The sequence below is a fragment of the Phoca vitulina genome, unplaced genomic scaffold (assembly GCF_004348235.1).
Source record: "Phoca vitulina isolate PV1807 unplaced genomic scaffold, GSC_HSeal_1.0 scaffold16, whole genome shotgun sequence".
Classification (NCBI taxonomy): Eukaryota; Metazoa; Chordata; class Mammalia; order Carnivora; family Phocidae; genus Phoca; species Phoca vitulina.
This window is the reverse complement of record NW_022589719.1, coordinates 28143343-28162665: the sequence shown is the minus strand read 5'-3', so window position 1 is coordinate 28162665 and position 19323 is coordinate 28143343. Positions and strand designations below refer to the sequence as shown.

General features: G+C 58.2%; 2 protein-coding genes across 2 annotated transcripts; one reads left to right on the top strand and one right to left on the bottom strand.

The window, feature by feature from the left end:
- The first annotated feature begins 5945 nt into the window (after positions 1 to 5945).
- Positions 5946 to 9259, top strand: PTGDR2 (prostaglandin D2 receptor 2). The gene is made up of 2 exons (XM_032413817.1): positions 5946 to 6029; positions 8055 to 9259. The coding sequence occupies exon 2, from the start codon at positions 8063 to 8065 to the stop codon at positions 9257 to 9259; it is 1197 nt and encodes a 398-aa protein (XP_032269708.1). The 5' UTR covers positions 5946 to 6029; positions 8055 to 8062.
- Positions 9260 to 10019: 760 nt separating this feature from the next.
- CCDC86 (coiled-coil domain containing 86) lies at positions 10020 to 16654 on the bottom strand. Its single transcript, XM_032414187.1, has 4 exons — positions 15851 to 16654; positions 13093 to 13222; positions 11546 to 11620; positions 10020 to 11391 (listed from the first exon to the last, which is right to left on the bottom strand). The coding sequence occupies exons 1-4, from the start codon at positions 16603 to 16605 to the stop codon at positions 11275 to 11277; spliced, it is 1077 nt and encodes a 358-aa protein (XP_032270078.1). The 5' UTR covers positions 16606 to 16654; the 3' UTR covers positions 10020 to 11274.
- Between the last annotated feature and the right edge of the window lie 2669 nt (positions 16655 to 19323).

Genomic DNA, 19323 nt, shown 5'->3' with positions numbered 1-19323 from the left:
GAAGTTCCTTGTTCTCGCTTCCTTCTACCTATTAAGTCTTTCTGGATAGCTCCTCTGAGCGCCTTCCTATCTGCAGGACGCTGCCTGATTCATAAAGCCAGTAGGATGTTTAAAATGTACTCAGTTGAATTTTGTTCAATTACATTTGTTTTCGCTCTTTTGCTCTCCCTATGTACACAGACGCCCACATCCACACTCTCTTCCATAACATTTGAGAGCCGCATGCAGATGGTTCTCCTTTTACCCCCGAATTCTGCAGTGTGTACTTCCTAAAATACAAGTAAAATGATCAAAACCAGGAAATCAACATTGGTATAACACAAATGCCCAATTTACAAACCTTATTCAATTTACCAACAGTCCTAATCGTGACTTTTACAGCAAAGGAGAAAAGTGTTTTTTTCCTAGACCGGGATCCAGTGTGAGACCAAGAGCAGGCTTCTTGAGCTCCTCCAGCCTGGCACCGTCCCTCTATCGGTCTTTGTTCCTCGTACCCTTGATGTTTTGAGGAGTAGAGGCCGGTAACTTGACAGAATGGTCCTCACGCGGGTTGACCTGGTGTTTCTTCTTGATTCGATTCAGGTGATGCCCTTTTGGCAGGTGCATTAATTTGCTAGGGCTGCTGTGAGAAAACAGCATGGCCACACAGGTGGCTTCAACCATAGACATTTATTTTCTCACAGCTCTGGAGGCTGGAAGTCCAAGGTCAAGGTGTCAGCAGGTTTGGTTTCTTCTGCGGCTGCTCTCCTTGGCTTGAGATGGCCACCTTCTCCCTGTGTCCTCACGTGGTCTTTCCTCTGTGTGCACATCTCCCCTGGCTCTGTGGGTCCATGTTTTCTCTTCTTGTAAGGACACCGGTCAGCTTGGATTAGAGCCCATCCTTACAGGCTCACTGTAACATAATCACCCCTTAAAGGCCCTGCCTCCAGATACAGCCGCATTTGGTGGTGCTGGGGGTTCGGGCTCCTGCATACGAATGGGGGGCACCATTCAGCCCATCCCAGGCAGGAAGAGCCCAGTCTGCTGCTAAGTTACTGTTTCTCTTCGGACACGGGAAGTCCTTGATGGGGAGACCCTTGGAGACTCCTGTATGCGACTGTCCTGCTCCCCCTCAGCAAACCTTCACCCAGGGGTGGTGGTTTCCCTGTTCCATCATTCCCTCCACATGTGTTTGCCTCCTGCTGTAACAGAGAGCTGTCCCCGAGGGGAAGGGGGGACAGTTCAGATGGCGGAGAGAGCCCCGGCCGGAGGAGCTGAGAGCCTGGATTCTATCCTGCACTTGCTGCTCAGGGGCGAAAGGACCTCTCCCCTCTGTAAAGCAGGGATGGGCATGATGATGGTGGGGACGGAATGAGATACACAGAGAGGTCCATATGCATGACGGCAGGGTGTCTTCCCAAGGCCCTGGACAGGCAGGAAAAGAGCAAGGGAACTTCCTCATGGCTAAGGGCAGAAGGATGCCCTTGAGAAAAGTTGTGCTAAACTGGCCTGAGAGGCGGAGCCCTGAGCCCTTGGTTATGATTCCAGTTCTTGCAAAATCCCACAGGCCCCAGCCTGGAAAGGACGCCGGCTCCCCCACCCCACCACCAGAGACCTTAGAAAAATCACTTACCCACTCACTGACTCGATTTTCTCATCTGTATAATGGGGCCAGTAACAGTGCCTAACTTGTAGGCTTGCTGTGAAGATAAATAAGGGGACCCACAGACGGCATGGAGAGAGTCTGCATCGCTTGGACACAAGAGCAATAAAAGCCATGGATTGTTTTCACTTCTGAGGAAAGAGGGTCAAATCAGAGTGACCTGACTTGGGGTCTTGGCTTCCCACTTCACCTCTTTCTAAACCTGTTTGTTCATCTCTAACCTTTTAAATTTCTTTTTTATCTTTTTAAAATGGGGCTTCTGGGACACCTGGGTGGCTCAGACGGTTAAGCATCTGCCTTCAGCTCAGGTCATGATCCCAGGGTCCTGGGATCGAGTCTCACATCTAGCTCCCTGCTCAGCGGGGAGCCTGCTTCTCCCTCTGCCTGCTGCTCTCTCTCTCTCTCTGACAAATAAATAAACAAAATCTTAAAAAAAAATAAAATGGGGTTTCAAATTTCTTAATCTATAGAATGGAATTAAGAACAAGATCAACCTAGCTGGGGTGCTGTGAGCCTGAAGGGCTCACTAAATGAGTTCTCCGCCCTGTCTCACCTGCTCATGGGGGTCAGGGACAGAAGGAGGGTGCCATGGGAGGACGGGGCCTCTCCAGGCTGGAAAGACAAGGTCCTGTCACATTGCCTCTCTGCTGCTTGTGGGCATCGCCAGGACCTCCTGAGTAAGGAGGTTGGTGGATTTTAGGGCAGGTCCTCCCTGCTTCCTGCTGTGCGTCTCACTTCCTCTTTGATTAACTTCTGTAAAAAGGTCAGAAAGGAAAAACAGAAACCTATTTCCTAAGGCAGGAGCAGAGGGATAAAACTGGGGAGAAGCTGGGGGACACTTTCCCTTGGGGCCCACTCCCTGGACCGTTGGTTAAACACAGATGATGTGCTAAACATCTTCTTGGGAGCCCAAGACACTCAGGGTCTGGGAAAGTGGGGCTGCAGGATGGGCAGGCGAGGGGCAAGGGCATTCCAGGTAGTAGCCATGCAAAGGCACTGGGGTAGGTGAAGAGGATAGGGAAGCTGGGGACATGGGGAAAGGTACAGGCACTCGCGGGCGGTGCGCTGGATCCGAGTGAGGTCTGCATAGCTCCCACAGGCCACAGAGACCCAGCGGTGGTCTGCTAGGCTCCAATTTGTCTTCCTGCCTGGGGTAGCTGAGGTTGACGCAGAGATGGACCCGACTTCTGCTCTTGCTGGCTGTGACAGCGAGTTTCAGGCCACAGAGAAGCTTGTGCTTTAGGGACCGGGCCTGTGCCCGGGGGGTGCGGGCGGGGGGTCCCTGGACAGGCGGGCAGGGCTGGGCTGAAGATGGGCCCCCCCCCCCCCAGGGATTCATCCCAGTGCTCAGAGAAGCCAGGCTGAAGAGTCCCTGTGGGCAGCCACATCCCCACTCTTCAGGTAGGGACACCAGCTTCCCTGGGCCTGAGGCTCCTTAATCTCTAAACCCTGCAGGTGGGCCCCTGAGGCACCGCCAGCCGTGAGCAAGGCTCTCTCCCTTCCCTGGCTCCCGCACGTTCTGTCTGGCAAGGCACAGCTCGCTGACGTCCATGTCAGCATCACTGCGGACGGCAACAAGTGATGAACCTACTTCAACTCTGGAGCAGGGGGCTTGACGCTCCTGGGATTCTGTGGGATCCTGTGCCCTCTTATGGTAGGGCCTTCATGGGCTTCCAAAATAAGGTTTTCGGCAAATATGCGACTGGAAAAGGCAAGTGCAACGTCTGGAGTCAGGAAGAGGTTGACATGCAAACGCAGCGCACTAAGAATAACTAAGTAACAGGCAGCTGGTTTTTGCATTGTCACTCGGCGCCCGGCTCTGAGCCGAGCGCTGGGCTCACTCTCTCCTCGGACCCCCACAGCAGGGAGGGGAGGCCTTGGGGGAAGCCCCTCAGCTAAGCACTCTCTTCCAGGTAGAGCTGCTGCCCCCTCCTCCGAGCACCCCAGGCCCAAGGACCCCGACTCTCCTTTCCAGTGGGTCAGCGTCCTCTGTGCCCCCAGAACCAGCAGCACGGGGATCTGCCAGGGAACCTGATGGAAATGCAAATGCCCAGGCTGAACCCTAGACCCGCTGGGGGAGAGGCCCAGCAGCCTGGGTGTGACCAGCCCCACTGGGAGGTCCCGATGTGCACTCAGCTGAGAGTCGCTGGTCTGTATGGTTTTAGGCCCTTCCCAAAGGCCCCGGTCACCCTCCCCCGGACTCTCCCCTCCGTGAAGGCCCATTGGCAGTCTTGGCATCCTCCTCCTGAAGATCCCAGCCCAACCCTGGGGAGGGCTCCCCTAAGGGTCCTCTAATTTCTAAACTTGGCCTGAGCTCTTGACGCCTGGTCACTGGAGGCTCCTGCCCTCTGCTTCCAGCCAGCGAGCCCCCTTAAGGCTCCCTCTGTTCCTGTCTGCTCCCAAGGCTCTCTCCGAGGGGCAGACGCTGGCTCCTGGCTCCTGATGCTCTTGCCTCCCCCCCACCAGCCCCAGCGTCCCACGCCTAGGGGCCGAGGGACTGTGGCACTGGGGAATACGTGCCGAGAGGTCCGTCTCCACTGTGGGAGGACAGTCGAGGCCCCCCCCCCCCCCCCGCCATCCCCCCGCAAGAACAAACGTCACTGTCTTCTTCTTTAGAAAATCTTAGGGCCCTGCCCATCTGGACTACTTTTTTGTTTGTTTTAGCAACTTTTCATAAATTGTCCTCAGGGAGGGTTGGGAGGAGCCACCACTGTGATTACAGGATTGGAAACAGGGGTTGGGGGAAAGGTCTGAGGAGGCAGGGTTTCAGGTAAGAAGCCCCTTAGCAGGGCCGCCGTGAGAGGTTGTGCAGGATGTTCACTGCACAAGGGTACCTCCTGGAGGAGGCAAGGGAGGCCTGAGGTCCCGAGGGAGGGGGCTCAAGCCTGATGCTCCCCTGTCAAAATGTGTCTACAGGAGGGAAGGGGGGATTCTTTCTTAGCCCCAGGAGCAGTCTGTGCACACCAATCCTTGCACTCTGACCAGGGGCTGTGCAGAAGGAGTCCCTCTTAAAATCCCTACTTTCCTGCTGTGAGGTTATTTGCCCAAGGTCACATAGCTTGGGAGTGGCAGTGCTGGATCCAGCCACAGAGTCCCTGAGCTCACCCACCACACTACCCTGCCGGCATGCCCTTGGAGGATGGCCAAGGGCCAGCACGTTGGGGCTGGGGGTGGGTGGGGATGGGGGGACTTTCCCCAAAGCAGGAAGGAGACATCTGCCTGTTTCTTAGGGAGGGGTGCAGGCACTTGTCTTTGGAAGACCAGGCCCTCCGTGACCTACAGGAAAGGAGAATTGCCCGCGCTAATATTTTGGATAATCAAGTCGTTTACTGATCTGCCATCTTGGGCTGCAGAGAAAAATATTATCCCCATCACAAGGTCACAGTATTTTAGACATTCTTCACTCGGGATCGCAGGCTTCCCGCAAGATTATTAAGTGCCAGGCCCTGCGACGGAGCCTGTGTCTAAATGGAAGAGTCCTGTAGAGTCAGTCCCATGGGTGGGGGGGCGCTTGCCTTGATATGGGAGTTTTTACACGTGTTTTACTGAGCACTTCTTAGGTGCAAGGATGCTGAGTTTGACCCTAGGACGCTTGCTCAGCAAAGACTTGGGGAACCATTAAATGCAAACTCATAAAGTTCCATTAGCTCGTTGCAGGGCTCCGGGCGCATTTTAAATAAAAGCTGCCCAGCCCTTGCCCTGCAGTCTCTACCCGTCCCTACCCGGAAGAGAAAAGGACTGATTTCTCCGAGCACCTACTGTGTGCCTGGCACTCTGTGAATGAAGGTGTGGCGCTGAGGCTCGGCTCGTAGACGGCAAAACCAGGGGCAAGGACTTGCCCCCCCCCCCAGGGCTGCAGGGGGACAGCCTGGCCTCTGCTCTTCCCACTGCCTGCACCCTGCCTGCCTGAGGATTATGGGGTCAGGAGAGGGCACCCCAGGACAGTGGACCCATGCACGAGATGTCCTCTCCCTCGTGGACCTCTCCTACACAGCGGTCGCCCTCAAACGCAGCCCCGGAGGCACGCTCCCATTCCCCCACCTGCCCTTGCAGGGATCCGGGGCTCCTGCAAAATCTCCGGGGGGAAGGGGAGGGGGGCAGGGGCTGCCAGCAATTTTGTCCCTTTCTCACTGATGGAGACGACTATTACAGAATACCACTGGGGCAACTCACCCTCTGGCTGTCCCCGCCTCCCCCAACCCCACCCCTGAACACACACAGACATAGACACACACACACACAGACACTCACTCTGGGGCGGATAGCCATTTCCTCCCTCAGCCTCACTCCCCTGCCTCCGCCTGCCCCGTGCGGTGCCTCCTCGGCAGGCTGCCACCCGGAGCTGACTGTCCCCAGCGCAGGAATCCTGTGCTCCTTCTGTGCCCAGGTAAGCGAGCAATAGCCCAGGGGCTGGGCAGCCTCAGTGCCCTCTCTGGACCCACAAAGGAAGGCACAGTTTCGCCAGGGGACAGGCTCCTAACGACTAGGCAGAGGAGTGGGTTTACCAAAGACTGGAGGGGACGAGCTGCTCGCAGAAGGGAAGGCACTAGAAGCCAGGCACAGTGGTGAACCACAGAAGCCTCTCTCCATACTCACAAGCAATCTGGGGCGCGGGGAAGGGGGGGATTAGAGGAGCAGTCTTAGGGTAACTGACCCTAAAAGTTTGCCTTCTCTGCCCCAACCCCCACCAGAGCAGGACCCTAGCTGCCGGGCTCCCTGAGAATCCCAGGAGGCTGGGTGCCGGCTCCATGCAGCCAGAAAGCCCAAACCCGATGGGTTCCCTGGGACAGCGGGTTTGTGCTCTCTGAGCATCCCCAAGGGACCTGGCCAAGAGGCTGCTGGACTGCAGGGAACGTTTCAGTGCAGAGAGGGGATGGCACTCATCTGTCTGCTGGGTGAAGTCCCAGCGGCACCACTGCAGCTGAGCGACGTTGGGCACATTGCTATGCTTCTCTGAGCCTCAGTTTCCTCTTCTGAAAAATGGGGTCTCACAGGGTCACTGTGAGTCCAATTGCTCTGCAAACTCTAACGCTTGGGAAGCATGGGCATTCCCGGGGAGCACGGGCCCAACTGCTCCCCACCCACCTCCCTGTGATCCCCAGCTCCAAGGGCTCGTCTGCTTGGAAAAGTCTAGTTTGATGTCCTGGGGTTGCACCTCACAAAGGACCGTGGTACCTGGAGAACAGTGTGGACTTTCTCACCCTGGCCAACAGCATTCCCCCTGGAAATGTGAGTGCTGAAGACCACCCCCCCAATTCCCTCCCTTCTTCCTCCATCAACGCTTGCTTACAGCAGAGGCGTGGGAAAGAGAACAGGCTGAGCGCTAAACTGTTGCAGCTCCACTTGTCAGTGTTATGTGCGTGGCTAAGGCCTCAGTTTCCTCCCCTGTAAAATGGGATGGAGTGAAATTCTAGCGCCTTTCTTCTCGAGTCCTGAGCAAGAGAGCACCTATGTAAAGGGCCTCTCGGGGTCTCGGGCGCACAGGGGGGCCCCAGGACAATCTGAGTCCCCAAGCCCCGCTCCCTGTCCCCTACCTCCTGTCAGCAGCCTCCCACCCCTCCCCCTCAGCCCTCGCCCATCTCAACCAGCTTCACTTCAGGTGGTCTCGGGCTTTTGATGAGGCTGTGGGTGTGCACATCTGGGGTGTCTGCACATCTGCCAGAGGTTGGCTTCCACAGCACTTACCTGAGAAGTTGCTCAATGACTATCTGCTCAATGAGTGCATCACTGAGCAAATAAATAAGCAGGCTGGGTTTTCCCGGGCAGGCAGATGGGTTCGGCTGCCCCCTGGGCAGGGGAACAGTCCTCCAGCCCCATTGGGCCTCCAGGGCCCCAGTCTGGTAGTTCCTCATGCCCAGCTCTCTCCTTGCTCTTATCTTATTTCCTCTCCAACTACCAAAGTAGGGGCCGACTCCACTGTTCAAGGTCAACACACCCAACCTGCCAGTGTTGTGGGAACTTGTAGGTGCCCCAGTGCCCTGGGAATGGGGAAAGGAGTCCTGTATGGCCTGGCCTTGTTTCTGTTTCTCCATGTGACCCCAGGGGACCTGCAGAATAATAATCACAACACGGATACTGTAGTGCTTCCTGCATGCCGGGCTCCGCTCTAAATGCTTATATATGTAAACTCATTGAACACTGCCAACAGCTGTAGGATCTAGGTCCTGTTGCGACTGACATCCACGTCACAGAGGAGGAAGCAAGCTCAGGAAGGTTAAATGGCTCGCCCAAGGTTGCCGTGAGCAGGGGTGCAGCTGGGATGCTATTCCCCCCACCTTACTGTCTTTGCTCAACTTCACTGATCCCCCTCGGCGTCATCCATACCATTCATGGGACAGATTCCGATCTCCTGGGGAGGGTCCCTGGCTGCCCCTGCCCAGCCTACCTCAGCGCCTCCTTCTCTCCACCGCAGAGCTCACCATGTCGGCCAACGTCACCCTGAAGCCGCTCTGCCCGATCCTGGAGCAGATGAGCCGCATCCAAAGGCACAGCAACTCCAGCATCCGCTACATGGACCACGCCTCGGTGCTGCTGCACGGGCTGGCCTCGCTGCTGGGCCTGGCGGAGAACGGGCTCATCCTCTTCGTGGTGGGCTGCCGCATGCGCCAGACCGTGGTCACCACCTGGGTGCTGCACCTGGCGCTGTCGGACCTGCTGGCCACCGCCACCCTGCCCTTCTTCACTTACTTCCTGGCCGTGGGCCACTCGTGGGAGCTGGGCACCACCTTCTGCAAGCTGTACTCCTCCATCTTCTTCCTCAACATGTTCGCCAGCGGCTTCCTGCTCAGCGCCATCAGCCTGGACCGCTGCCTGCAGGTGGTGCGGCCCGTGTGGGCGCAGAACCACCGCACGGTGGCCGCGGCCCACAGGGTCTGCCTGGGGCTCTGGGCCCTGGCCGTGCTCAACACCGTGCCCTACTTCGTGTTCCGGGACACCATCCCGCGGCTCGACGGCCGCATCATGTGCTACTACAACGTGCTGCTCCTGAACCCCGGGCCCGACCGCGACGCCACGTGCAACTCGCGCCAGGCGGCCCTGGCCGTCAGCAAGTTCCTGCTGGCCTTCGTCGTGCCGCTGGCCATCATCGCCTCGAGCCACGCGGTCGTGAGCGTGCAGCTGCACCACCGCTGCCGCCGGCGGCCCAGCCGCTTCGTGCGCCTGGTGGCGGCCGTGGTGGCGGCCTTCGCGCTCTGCTGGGCGCCCTACCACGTGTTCAGCCTGCTGGAGGCGCGCGCGCACGCCGAGCCCGCGCTGCGGCCGCTCGTGTGGCGCGGCCTGCCCTTCGTCACCAGCCTGGCCTTCATCAACAGCGTGGTCAACCCGCTGCTCTACGTGCTCACCTGCCCCGACGTGCTGCACAAGCTGCGGCGCTCGCTGCGGAGCGTGCTGGAGAGCGTGCTGCTGGACGACAGCGAGCTGGGCGGCCCGGGCAGCCGCCGCCGCCGCGCCTCCGGCCCCCGCCCGGGCCCCGCCGCCCGCCGGCCGCCCCCGTCCGGGCCCGCGCGCCTGCTCGCCTGGCTGCGGGGCGGCCGTGCGGCGTCCGCGCAGCGGGCCCGCTCCCGGTCCCAGGACGAGAGGGGCCCCCTGAACCGGGCGCTGAGCACCACGTCGGGGTAGAGGGCGGCCGGCGCGAGGGCGCGAGGGCGTCCCGGGGGCGGAGTCAGGCCGGGACCCGGCGTCTGCCTTTTAAATCGCCTGCCGTGACTCCGTTCCCTTCAGAACCGTCGGCGGCGGGAGGGGCGGGCGCCGAAATTCTGCATTTCCAGCAAGCTCCCAGGAGGCGAAGTCCGCGCTGCTGGTCAGCGGACCCCACGGGGACCAAGGCAGGGTTAAAACCACAAGATTTCTCGAACTAGGGTACTCGGGATGCACCTTCCTGGAGCTCAGCTTTACCAGATGGCGGGAGGGGAAGGGAGGGAGGTATTTTTACAGGAAACCAGTGATACGTGCGTTTGGAGTAGAAAACTGAAAGGTTTGGGAAGTACTGGTCCAGTCTAACTCTTCATGTAGTCACCTAGCCAACGTTTATTGAACTAGACGCTTGATCCCACAATCTTGAGGGACAGGTTCTATTAGCTCCAATTTCTACCCATGATCCAACTGAGGTACATGGAGATTAATCCACTTACCCAAAGTATAGGGTCTGCATACTCACCATTGAGCACCATGCAGTTCAATTACCGTTTAGTAAGTGAAAGAACACCCCCCCCCCACCACCCGCAACATACCCAAGGTACTGAAGGTCTTGCCTGTAAGAGGCCTCCTCTCTACCCTACTGACCCAGCACCAACCAAGGAGTTTATAAGGTAGAAAGAGCAAGGGGTGCCGTGGCCAGCCTGGGCTAATCCCGTGCAGTGGGCATCTCTGCTGAAGGTCTTCTTAGTATGTGAATGTGCACAGCAGCCCGAGACCACAGCACGTGACATTTCCTCATGGATCCGACATCTGTATGGGCCTGGTATTCTACCATGGAATACCCTATGGGCAATGCTGGTAATCCCCAAATCTTTCCAATGCCCACCCCCCAACCACGCAGCAGCTGGGCGGCTGTCCCGATCTGTAGCAGTCAGGGCTAACTCGGACCTCCTGATAGCGCATCCATGCCCTGACACGTCTCTACCCGCCACGCTCTAGAAGACAAAGACCACTGCACTTGGGTCTGTCCCGGAGCCAGGCGCAGAGCTGTGGCCAGTAACTGGTGCGTGGAACAGTGGAATCTCGGTCCAGTGCTGCCTGTGCCGCTCCTGGCTGGGGTCCTGAAGGCCGGGCTGGCCGGCTTACTGTTTGCCACCGTGCCGGGCCTTGCCCACAGCCCGTGCTCAGCAGACGAACGGATGCGCAGCTGACCGAGCCGATGTCCACCTTCACAGCTCCCCGTGCTCCCTGCTACCCTCCCCGGCTTCACTCGTAGCACTTCCCGCTGTCTAACACAGTACCATTTCCCTGTTTATTATGTTTTTTTCCAACAGAACGAAAGCTCCTTGTGGGCAGGGGCCTCTATTCCCCAATACCTAGAACTGTGCCTGTACACAATAAATATTTGTTACAGACTGGATGGCACGGGTGAATCAGATCCGCGGGGCTTCCGCAGAGTCCGGCACAGGCGAGAGCGAGCTGGGGGGCGGGGCGGACCTCACTCCCTGAAACCTTTCGGTGTTGAAAAGTCGGGGAAGCCGGGTTCAGCTGGCCGGGCGACAGGGCCAGTGGGCTACAGAGACACCCCAAGCAGCGTTTGGGATGGTGCGAGGGGGACTGGTTCCTGACTGCAGCCTCCTGGCCTGAGTTGGACCCACGACCTTGAGCCGGAATACACATTTTAGAGAGTCACCCTCCGGTTGTCAGCTCCCAAGGAACCAGAGAATTTACCCTTCATGGTTGCAAGGCACTTGATGAAGGAGGAGAGAGGAGGAAGGAGGCGGGGGTCGGGGCTGAACCTCTTCCCTCCTCCAGTCTCTGCCAGGCCGCAGGCTCCCTCTGGGCTTGAGAGCCCCCGAAGGCTCAGAGCCCCTCTGGGGTGGGGCGGGGTGGGGTGGCGCCAGCGCTGGAGTGCCGCGTCCCGCTGAGGCGTGTGACCAGTGGCCCAGTGGCCCGACGAGTGGTTGGCCGCAGAAGGCCTCTGGGCTGTCCCGTGCTCACATCTTGGCTGCTGGCCCCTGGGGTGGCTTTTGCAGCAGCGCCAGTGTGTCCCGCTTCTGAATGGAGCGAAGCTGCTTCTTCTTCGCCCGCTTCAGCTTGGCGGGGTTTCGGATCTGGGGGTGGTGTGAGGAGAGGGCCTTAGTGTGGCTGTCGTCTCTGCCCTGTGCCCCGGGGAAAGGGAGGCCACCCCGCAGGGGCGCCGAGGCATCTCGAGCACAGCGCCCAGCCTGGCCGCGGTTCAGATCCCCCGAGCGAGACAACACTCACCACTTGGACAACCTCTGCCCTCCGCTCATTCTCCAGGCGGCGTTTCAGGTTCTCGGCCCGGCGCTGTTTCTTCTCCTGGAACACAGAGGGGACGGGGATTTGAGGCTGGGAGCCGGGGCAGCCCTGGTCTCTTAGGCCTCAGGGGAGTAAAAGCTGGCTGAGTTCCCAGGGAGAGGACAGACTCTCTCACCCCAGCTCGATTGTTGCCAGCAAGGAGATATGCCCCTGCCCGTGACTGCAGCCGAGAAGGGGGGCACCTGGTCGTGCAGCTTAGATAGGGGGATGGTGGGTGGGGGGAGGTAAGACACAATGGCCCCCACGCCCCCCGCCCCATCAGCTGCCGGGGGTAAGGGGTGGAGGCTACGGGGAAGAGGCTATCTGGGCCCCGTTCAAATCCTGGCTCTGCTGCTTCCAAATGGGTGACCTTGGCCAAGTTGCTTAACCTCTCTGTGCCTCAAGGCCCCATATTGAAAGTGAAGAGATGACTCCGGATTGTCCTGAGGAATAAATGAATGCATGCATGCACTGGCCTTGGAGGGGTACCCGGCCCGGTGGGAACACTTCAAAGATGGATCTAGTTGGAGTCTGTCTCAGGGATGGGGAGTCCAGTGCCTTCCGGCTACGCTGACTGCCGCCCCGGGTGGGGCCCGAGGGGATGGCAGCTCTGAGGCCGCTGCATGGTCAGGGGCCTCTCCGGGCTTTGAGGACTTAGGGGAGCAGGGGTGGCCTGGGCCCCTGGGGAGGAGAAAGGAGAAGTGAGATTTGGGCTCCTGTCAGGGGAAGGGCTGGGCTGGGGGCACTCCCGGGGGGGCGACAAGAAGTCCGTCTTGCTCAAGAGGTAGTCCAGGCCACACAGGAAGTAAGATAAGGACTCGGCACACAGCAGCACTGGGGTGCCTCAAAACGGGGGAGAGATGGCTGAATTGCCTGGCCCAGCCCCTTCCCTCGGTGGCTAGGCTCGGGCCTGTGCCCCTGGGATCACGAGGCAAGTGACATCCCTCTGATAACCCCAGTCCTGGTGGGGTGGTCACAGACCTCATACTCTCGTGTGCTGCCTGCTGGGGCTTCCTGGAGCCCGAAGGGGTTGGGGGGAGACCTCTAAGCAGGCATTTCCGGCCTGGGGATGAGGGGCAGGCAGAGCATGAGGAAGGTGTGGGGTATCCACTTTGCTGATGTGTGGGAGCTGTCTCTTGGAGAATGATGGCAACCGTACTGGGGATAAGGCTTTCCTACCTGAGCGAGGACCCTGAAGCCCATATCACCAAATGCTTTGATCAGCAGTGAGGGCCACCGTGGGGGGCTTCGTCCTGGGCTCCTCCCCATCCTTGAGTCTCTCATAGAGCCCTGGGCTAAAGTGGACACTGCACTGGGCTTCCCCACCCTGCGGTCCCAGACTGCACTTCTACTTCTGGCCAGGCTCCCTGCCTCCCTAGGGCCAGCAGCCCTCCCCCTGCCCCCGCCCCCCCCCCCCCCCCCCAGGCCTATTCCAGCAGTCACCACCTCAGCCCCCTGAGCTCCAGCCTCAGCCTGGCTGGCTGGCCCCTCACCTGCCGGCGTTTCTCCTTCTCCTCCTCTAGGTGCCGGGCGAAGTCCTTGGCCAGCTTCCTCTCCTGCCGTTCCTTCATCTTCCGCTGCCAGGATGTGCGCAGGGGCTTGTCCTGCACCATTTGGGAGAACCTGGAAGGGAGACAATGGGCGCTCGTGTCATCCGTGGGAGGTGCCCATGCCCACTCCCCCCTCAGCTCTGGGCTCTGGGCCTTCTTCCTCAGAACCCAGGCAGAATTACATCCTCCCCTGCCCGTTCGCCAGGCAGCAGCCCTCTGGGTCTGCAGAAACGGGCCCCAGTCATGCCGGCTGCCATTTCTTAAGCCCTAGTTACATGTCCCTGAGATGGTACTCTTGTTCTTCCCATTTTAAAGAGGAGCAAACCAAGGCTCAAAGAGGTTAAATAACGGCACCAGGTCACCTTGTACCTGAACAGCTGTCAAGACTGAAACCCCTGTGACCAGAGTCCAGACCACAGAGCCTTTCCATAAGGTTCTGCTGCTTCCGCCAAGCAAGCTCAGCTTGGGTGCTAATGCTTCTGGAGCTAGGGCTCACTCCCTCCAGGGGCGGCCTATTCCATTTCAGAACAGCGCGGGGGTATGTGAAAACGTAGTGGGCATGAGAGGATATCGGGCGATGTCCTGTTTTCCTAAGTGTGACAGTGACATTACAGTCCCAGGAGAAACAGGACTATCTTGGTAAGAGATAAGCATACTGCATATGGGTGGAATGATCTATCTACGACATGCGGGAAAATATTCCAGGAAAGAAAGGAATGTCAAGGAGCAAGACGAAGCTAGACCAGTACGATTGTGAGTGCTGCTGAGCAGGTGAGGAGAACGGGGTGGGGGTCACGAACCACACTCTCCCCTTTTCCGTAGGTCTTTCTCCTTGAGCTATCTGCAGCCTTGCTGGCTGCCCCGTGGGCCTTTTCTCCTTCGCAGATCCTCTCATAGTGGCCTTTTTGCCTCCTCCACCAATTTCTTGACTTCTGAAAGAGTTCTTCTTCATCCACTTCCAGTATATGGTGCCCCAAATGGTCATTGCAGGTCGGCGGGCTCGCCCCAGCTTCTGAAGGCTGCGGTGCACAGGGCAGAGACCACTTCCCTCAATACTGCTCTTCTGGGTCATTTTCTCCCCTTGTTCCACAGGAGTCTGGTACACACAGCCTGGACCTTGACCCCCAGGGCTGAAGGCCTGTCCATCTTCAGCCTGGTTCTGACCCCAGAACGGCCCTCGACTGCTCCCTCGCCCTCTCCCCTAGGACTTCCTGCTGAAGACCTGGCGTCCTAAGCACAGACTTCCTCCCCAGCGCCGTGATGAGAAACCCAAAGGGACAAGGCCGTGGGGACCTGGACACACACAGAGCCACAGGGCACACCGCTGCCTCCGTCCAGAGCAGCGCTGCCGAGCAGAACCGTCTGTACTGGTGGAAAGGCTCGATATTCACGCTGTCCGGAGAGGCACTGAGCAGCTGAGCAACTTGAGATGTGGCTGGTGTGATGGAGGAACTGAATGTTTCAGTTTTTAAATTTTAACCAACTTAAACTGAAATCGCCACATGTGCCTGGCGGCTACGCTACGGGGCTGACACAGTTCCAGAGCATCGGTTTTACCTGGAGGTTGAAGGCAGACAGGCCTGGGTTTCAAGGCCGGGATCTGCCTCCTACTACCTGGGTGATCTTGGGCAAAGTAGCCGGAGTTTCAGCGACTTCCCACGTTAAACAGAGACAAGAATGGTTCCTGTTCCAAAGGGGGGTGGGAGGATTGAGACAAGGCTGGAGAGGCATTTAGCACAATGCTCTGCACATGGCAGCTGCTCACTAAACACTGCCCTTCAGAGGAGGGAGATGGCACACCCAAGGGGCACTGTGCAGGTGGCATTTGGCCTAAGCACGGAAGTGGGGGGGGGGCTGCAGCCAGGCCTTCCCAGCCCACCGCCGCCCTCCATGTCCCACCTTCTGCTGCAGGTGCTGCGTCCACTGTCTCTGGGCTCTGCTCACCACCCGCCGAAGCTGCTTCCTCAAAGACCCCGAACATCAATTCAGTGGCCCTTTGGCCCTTATCCACAAGACCTACCTGCAGCTTCTGAACGTGTTTTAGTTCTACTGCAACCGAGGCCTCCTTACTGGTCTCTCTGCTTTCACCCCTGAAGTCCTCTGGTCTGATAACTCCCTGATTTCTCTGCACAGCCTTGAGTTCCCCATATGTAAAGTGAGGATAATCCTAACACCAGCTGCTTCACAGTGCTGCATGCAGACTAACTGCCCGAGGCACGCTGGTCCCTCTGTCTGCAAGGCCTTCGCGCTGGCCGGTCCTCACCAAAATGCTTAGCAGTGTTCTACAGGCTCAGTGCTCCATAATACTTTTTAACACAAGGGCAAATAACCGTAACAGATACTAGCTGGTGAAGACCTCACAGCTTTTTACCAAGTAAGGGCTGGTTTACTTGCTCCTGCTTCCCTCACTGGAAAGCGGGCAGACAGAGGTAAGGCTTGTTGAATGAATACACAAATGAGGTGCTCTACGAGAGGTACACAGGTACTCTGAGGAGGAAAGCATCACAGAAATAACCTTTGAGGGCACGGTCTCACCCTCCCTGGGATCCCAGAGCATTTTACCACATCCTGATTATAATTACCTGTTTGTGTGAGACCCCCCAAATGTGAGCTCTCTCCATCCTTGAGCCTGTCTCTGGGCTGCACTGGTGCCCCAACACCACAGAGAACCACACCCCTGCCTAGCTTTCCCCAACTTCACCTTTTCTTGGAGCGGTCCTTCCACACCCGCCCGGATTTGGGCTTTCCCTTAGGGATTACAGGAACCTCCTCCCCCTCCTTCAACTTCTTGGACGCTGGGGCCTGGGCTGAAGAACTTGTCCGCTTCTTTGCCCCTAGGCCGCTTTTCACCGTCTCCCCGGCCGAAGGTGGCTTGCTCGGCTCGTGCTGACCCTGGGGGCAGCCGGGTGACTGGGCTGTCGGCTCCTGCAGTGGTCGCGAGGGCTCCGGACCCGGCGCTTGCTGAGCCGGGTAAGGCTCAGGGGATCCTGGGCCCAGCTGCTGCTGATGTCGGGGAGACCCCGAGGCCAGCTCCTTCTTACTCAGGGCCAACTCCGAGTCCAGTTCTTCTTGGGTTTGGGAGAACTTTGCTGACTGCCCACTTGGCTTTGGCTGAAATCCGGGGGGTTGTGGACCCGACTCCGGAAGTGCACCCGACTCCACGCCTGGATCTTGCTGAACCTGGTGGGACCCTGGGCCCGGCTCCGGCTCCCTTCCGGGGGACCCCAAACCTGCACCCTGCCGTAGAATAGGTGATTCCGGGCTTGTCTCCAGCTGACAGCCGGGGGACTCCAGGCCGGGTTGCCGCGCACTCGGAGACTCGGGCTCCCTCGTTTCTTCTGGGTCCGACTTGAACTCCACAAGGGCCCGTCTCGCCCGCAAAACTGGGCTGGGGGTCTCGGGGGATTCAGGGTTTAGGCCTTCCAGCCGCCGGCTGCGCCTGAGCGGCGTATCCATGACCGGGCCTGAAAGTTTCAAGTTTCAACCCACGTGCAGCCTCCACCGACTCTGGGGCGACCGGCGCGGTCCTATGACGTCAGGAGCCGCCGTGCCTGCGCGGGGCAGGACGGGCCGTTGCCGGGGAGACCATGTTGGTGATGGGCGGAGAGGCGGGGCCGACGGCCCGAGGCGGCCGGGCTCACAAGGCGCGTGCGCAAAGAGCGTCGGCGCATTTACTCGCCGGGGAGCTCTAGCTTGAGGTCTACGTTGGCCTTTCGTGCAAACTCTTTCGCCCTGGTGAAAAAAGAGTGTGCAGGAGGAGAAGGGGAGGGGGTGGGGGTCCCATTTCCGGGAGAGAAGATTGGAAAGAGGTCCATGGAAACTTTGCCGCTAACTCACTGCTGTGGGACAAGGGTCCCGCTCTCTTTGGGCCTCAGTCTTCTCATTGGTAATATGGGTAATTTTGCACGAGCTTAGTGTATCGAAAATGGTCCTGTCGGAGTACTCATAACTGCCAGAGTTTATGCTACCTGGCGAATCCTGGGATCGGGAAGTCTCTTGTCTTGAGTTACATGTTAAAGGTAACCCTTTCCTTCCCTTCTCCCAGTCCTGTGCTTAAGTATCACATCTACAGCTCTCCCTTTTCAGCATTTTCACCATTCATGCGTGAAGTTGAGGTGCTTACCCCTTGGTAAGATGCACTACCTTTGTGTCCTGGACCTTCAGCCCCAGTTCTGGAAACAGCGATCAGATCACCACTGACCTTCTTTTCAGCCAAGGCAGAGTTCCTTGCCCCAGCGTGTGAGGAGCCTGCCTTCTCCCCACTCCTCTGCGTGAGACCCAAGAGGAAGTTTTGATTTCGCTCACAGCATGTATCTGACCAAAGAATGTCTTGGAAGTTGCTAACTTCCTAAGTCTTTCCTTAGAACTGCCTGGGGATGGCCCTCAGGGATCCCAGGACCCCTGTCCAACTGTCCCACTGGCTTCATCGACAAACCACTGTTTCTCCAGCTGAGGGGTTATGAGAGGGCCTGGGAAGCGGTCCAAGGGGTTCAGGCGACAGAGAAAGAAGGCGGGGCAGACGTCCAGGCCCTCAGCACCCAGAGCACGGCCCCCACCTGCTGAGTCACTCTACTGACACTGCAGCAGGACTGAAGGTCAGATTGGGCCCCAGGAGTCTGGAGTGCTGATCAAGGAGGAGGTGAGGAGGAGGAAAACGCAGGCAAAGGTTGCTGGAGGATGGAAGTGTGGGCTGAGAATCCCTTAATACCTCTGGCCCCTTGGCTGGTGCCACGGCATCCAAGATACATCCTCATGAGTTCAGCCTGTTGAAGTCACCTGCCTGAGGGTCAGGTGATGGTACGGCTTCCCCACTGTCCCTTCATGTCGTCAGGAATAGTCGCGCCCTTGTGTAGTAATCACGTGTCAGCCTCTACCTTCCGGGCCCTTCTCAGAGGCTCCATCTGTAGGCTCATGCCCTCCTGTTCCTGGGCCTTGGAAGGCCCTGCAGGGCCCCTTCCCAGTAGCTCAGCTCCCCACTGCAGAAGCAGCTAGGACCCCTCCTCGCTCAGCTCTCCCAGCCCCCAACTCTTGGTTCCTTAAATTCTCTGCTGCAGCCTGGAGGCCTGAATGGCCTGCCACTTAGAACCAAGCCCGATGTGCACTGCCAGGGTGGCTGGAGGAGACTGCACGGCTGTACCACGACTGCCTTGCTCCGGGCCAGTTTCCGCTCCCTGCTTCCTGAGCTCCTGTCCTCAGCTGGAGGGGATGCTGGCAAAGGCCAAGTGGATTGTATCCCAGTGGGCCCTGCTTAAAATACTTCGGAGGGCGGTCTCAGATCCCTGCCCGGGTGGTGTGAGGAAGGGAGGTGTTTTATAGACATTGTTTGAATCAGTGTGGAGACATCAAGTGAATTCTGGCCCTGAACCCTCCACTCCCTCCTGAGCTCGGTGAGTCAGTATCGTTTATCGGTGGTGTTCAGGGGCCCAGGGGAGATGCCTGAATTTTTCAGAAAAGCCTGATGTGACAGTCACTGCTGGGACTCCTTTGCATTCTACTGCCCATCTCAGCCTCCTTGCCCATGGGGGTGGGGAAGGGCTGCTGAGGGGTTCTCTACCCTCCGCAGAGGCCCCCTGCAGGACCGAGCCCCAGTTGTCTGCGAAGGCAACCTGGTCGTTCATGCGCCCTTTTTTGGCTTCTTCCTGGTCCCTGCCTCACTTTCCCACTCCCTTACAGGTGCTTGCTGGGGTCATTTTCTGAACAGACTATTTGCATATAAGTCCTTTCGTGCACGGAACCCAGCCTCAAACACTGGGGCGAGCAGTACTGGGCCAGGCATTCTTTCAAGGGCTCTCTCTGTCTCTCTCTCCAGACCCATTCAGTCCTCATAACAATGCTGTGAGGCAGGTGCTGTTGATATTACTCCCATTTCACAGATAAAGAAACTGAGGCACAGAGAGGCTGGGACACTTGCAAAGGTCACACAGCAAATAAGTGGGGGAGGCACGATCCACATCAGCTGTCTGACCTCAGAGCCACAACTCTTAAGAGGAAGTCTCCCTGTTATCTGGCTGAGGAAATCGAGGCACAGAAAGGCTAAGGTGCTCGCCTAAATCGCACAGCTACACACTGAGGTGCTAGGATTACAGTTCCAGAGCTGGGATGCTTAGCTGCCTTGCTTGCCTGTTCCTCACGCCGATCCTGGTCTGTGCCCTCACTGGGAGGTGCTGGGCGCCA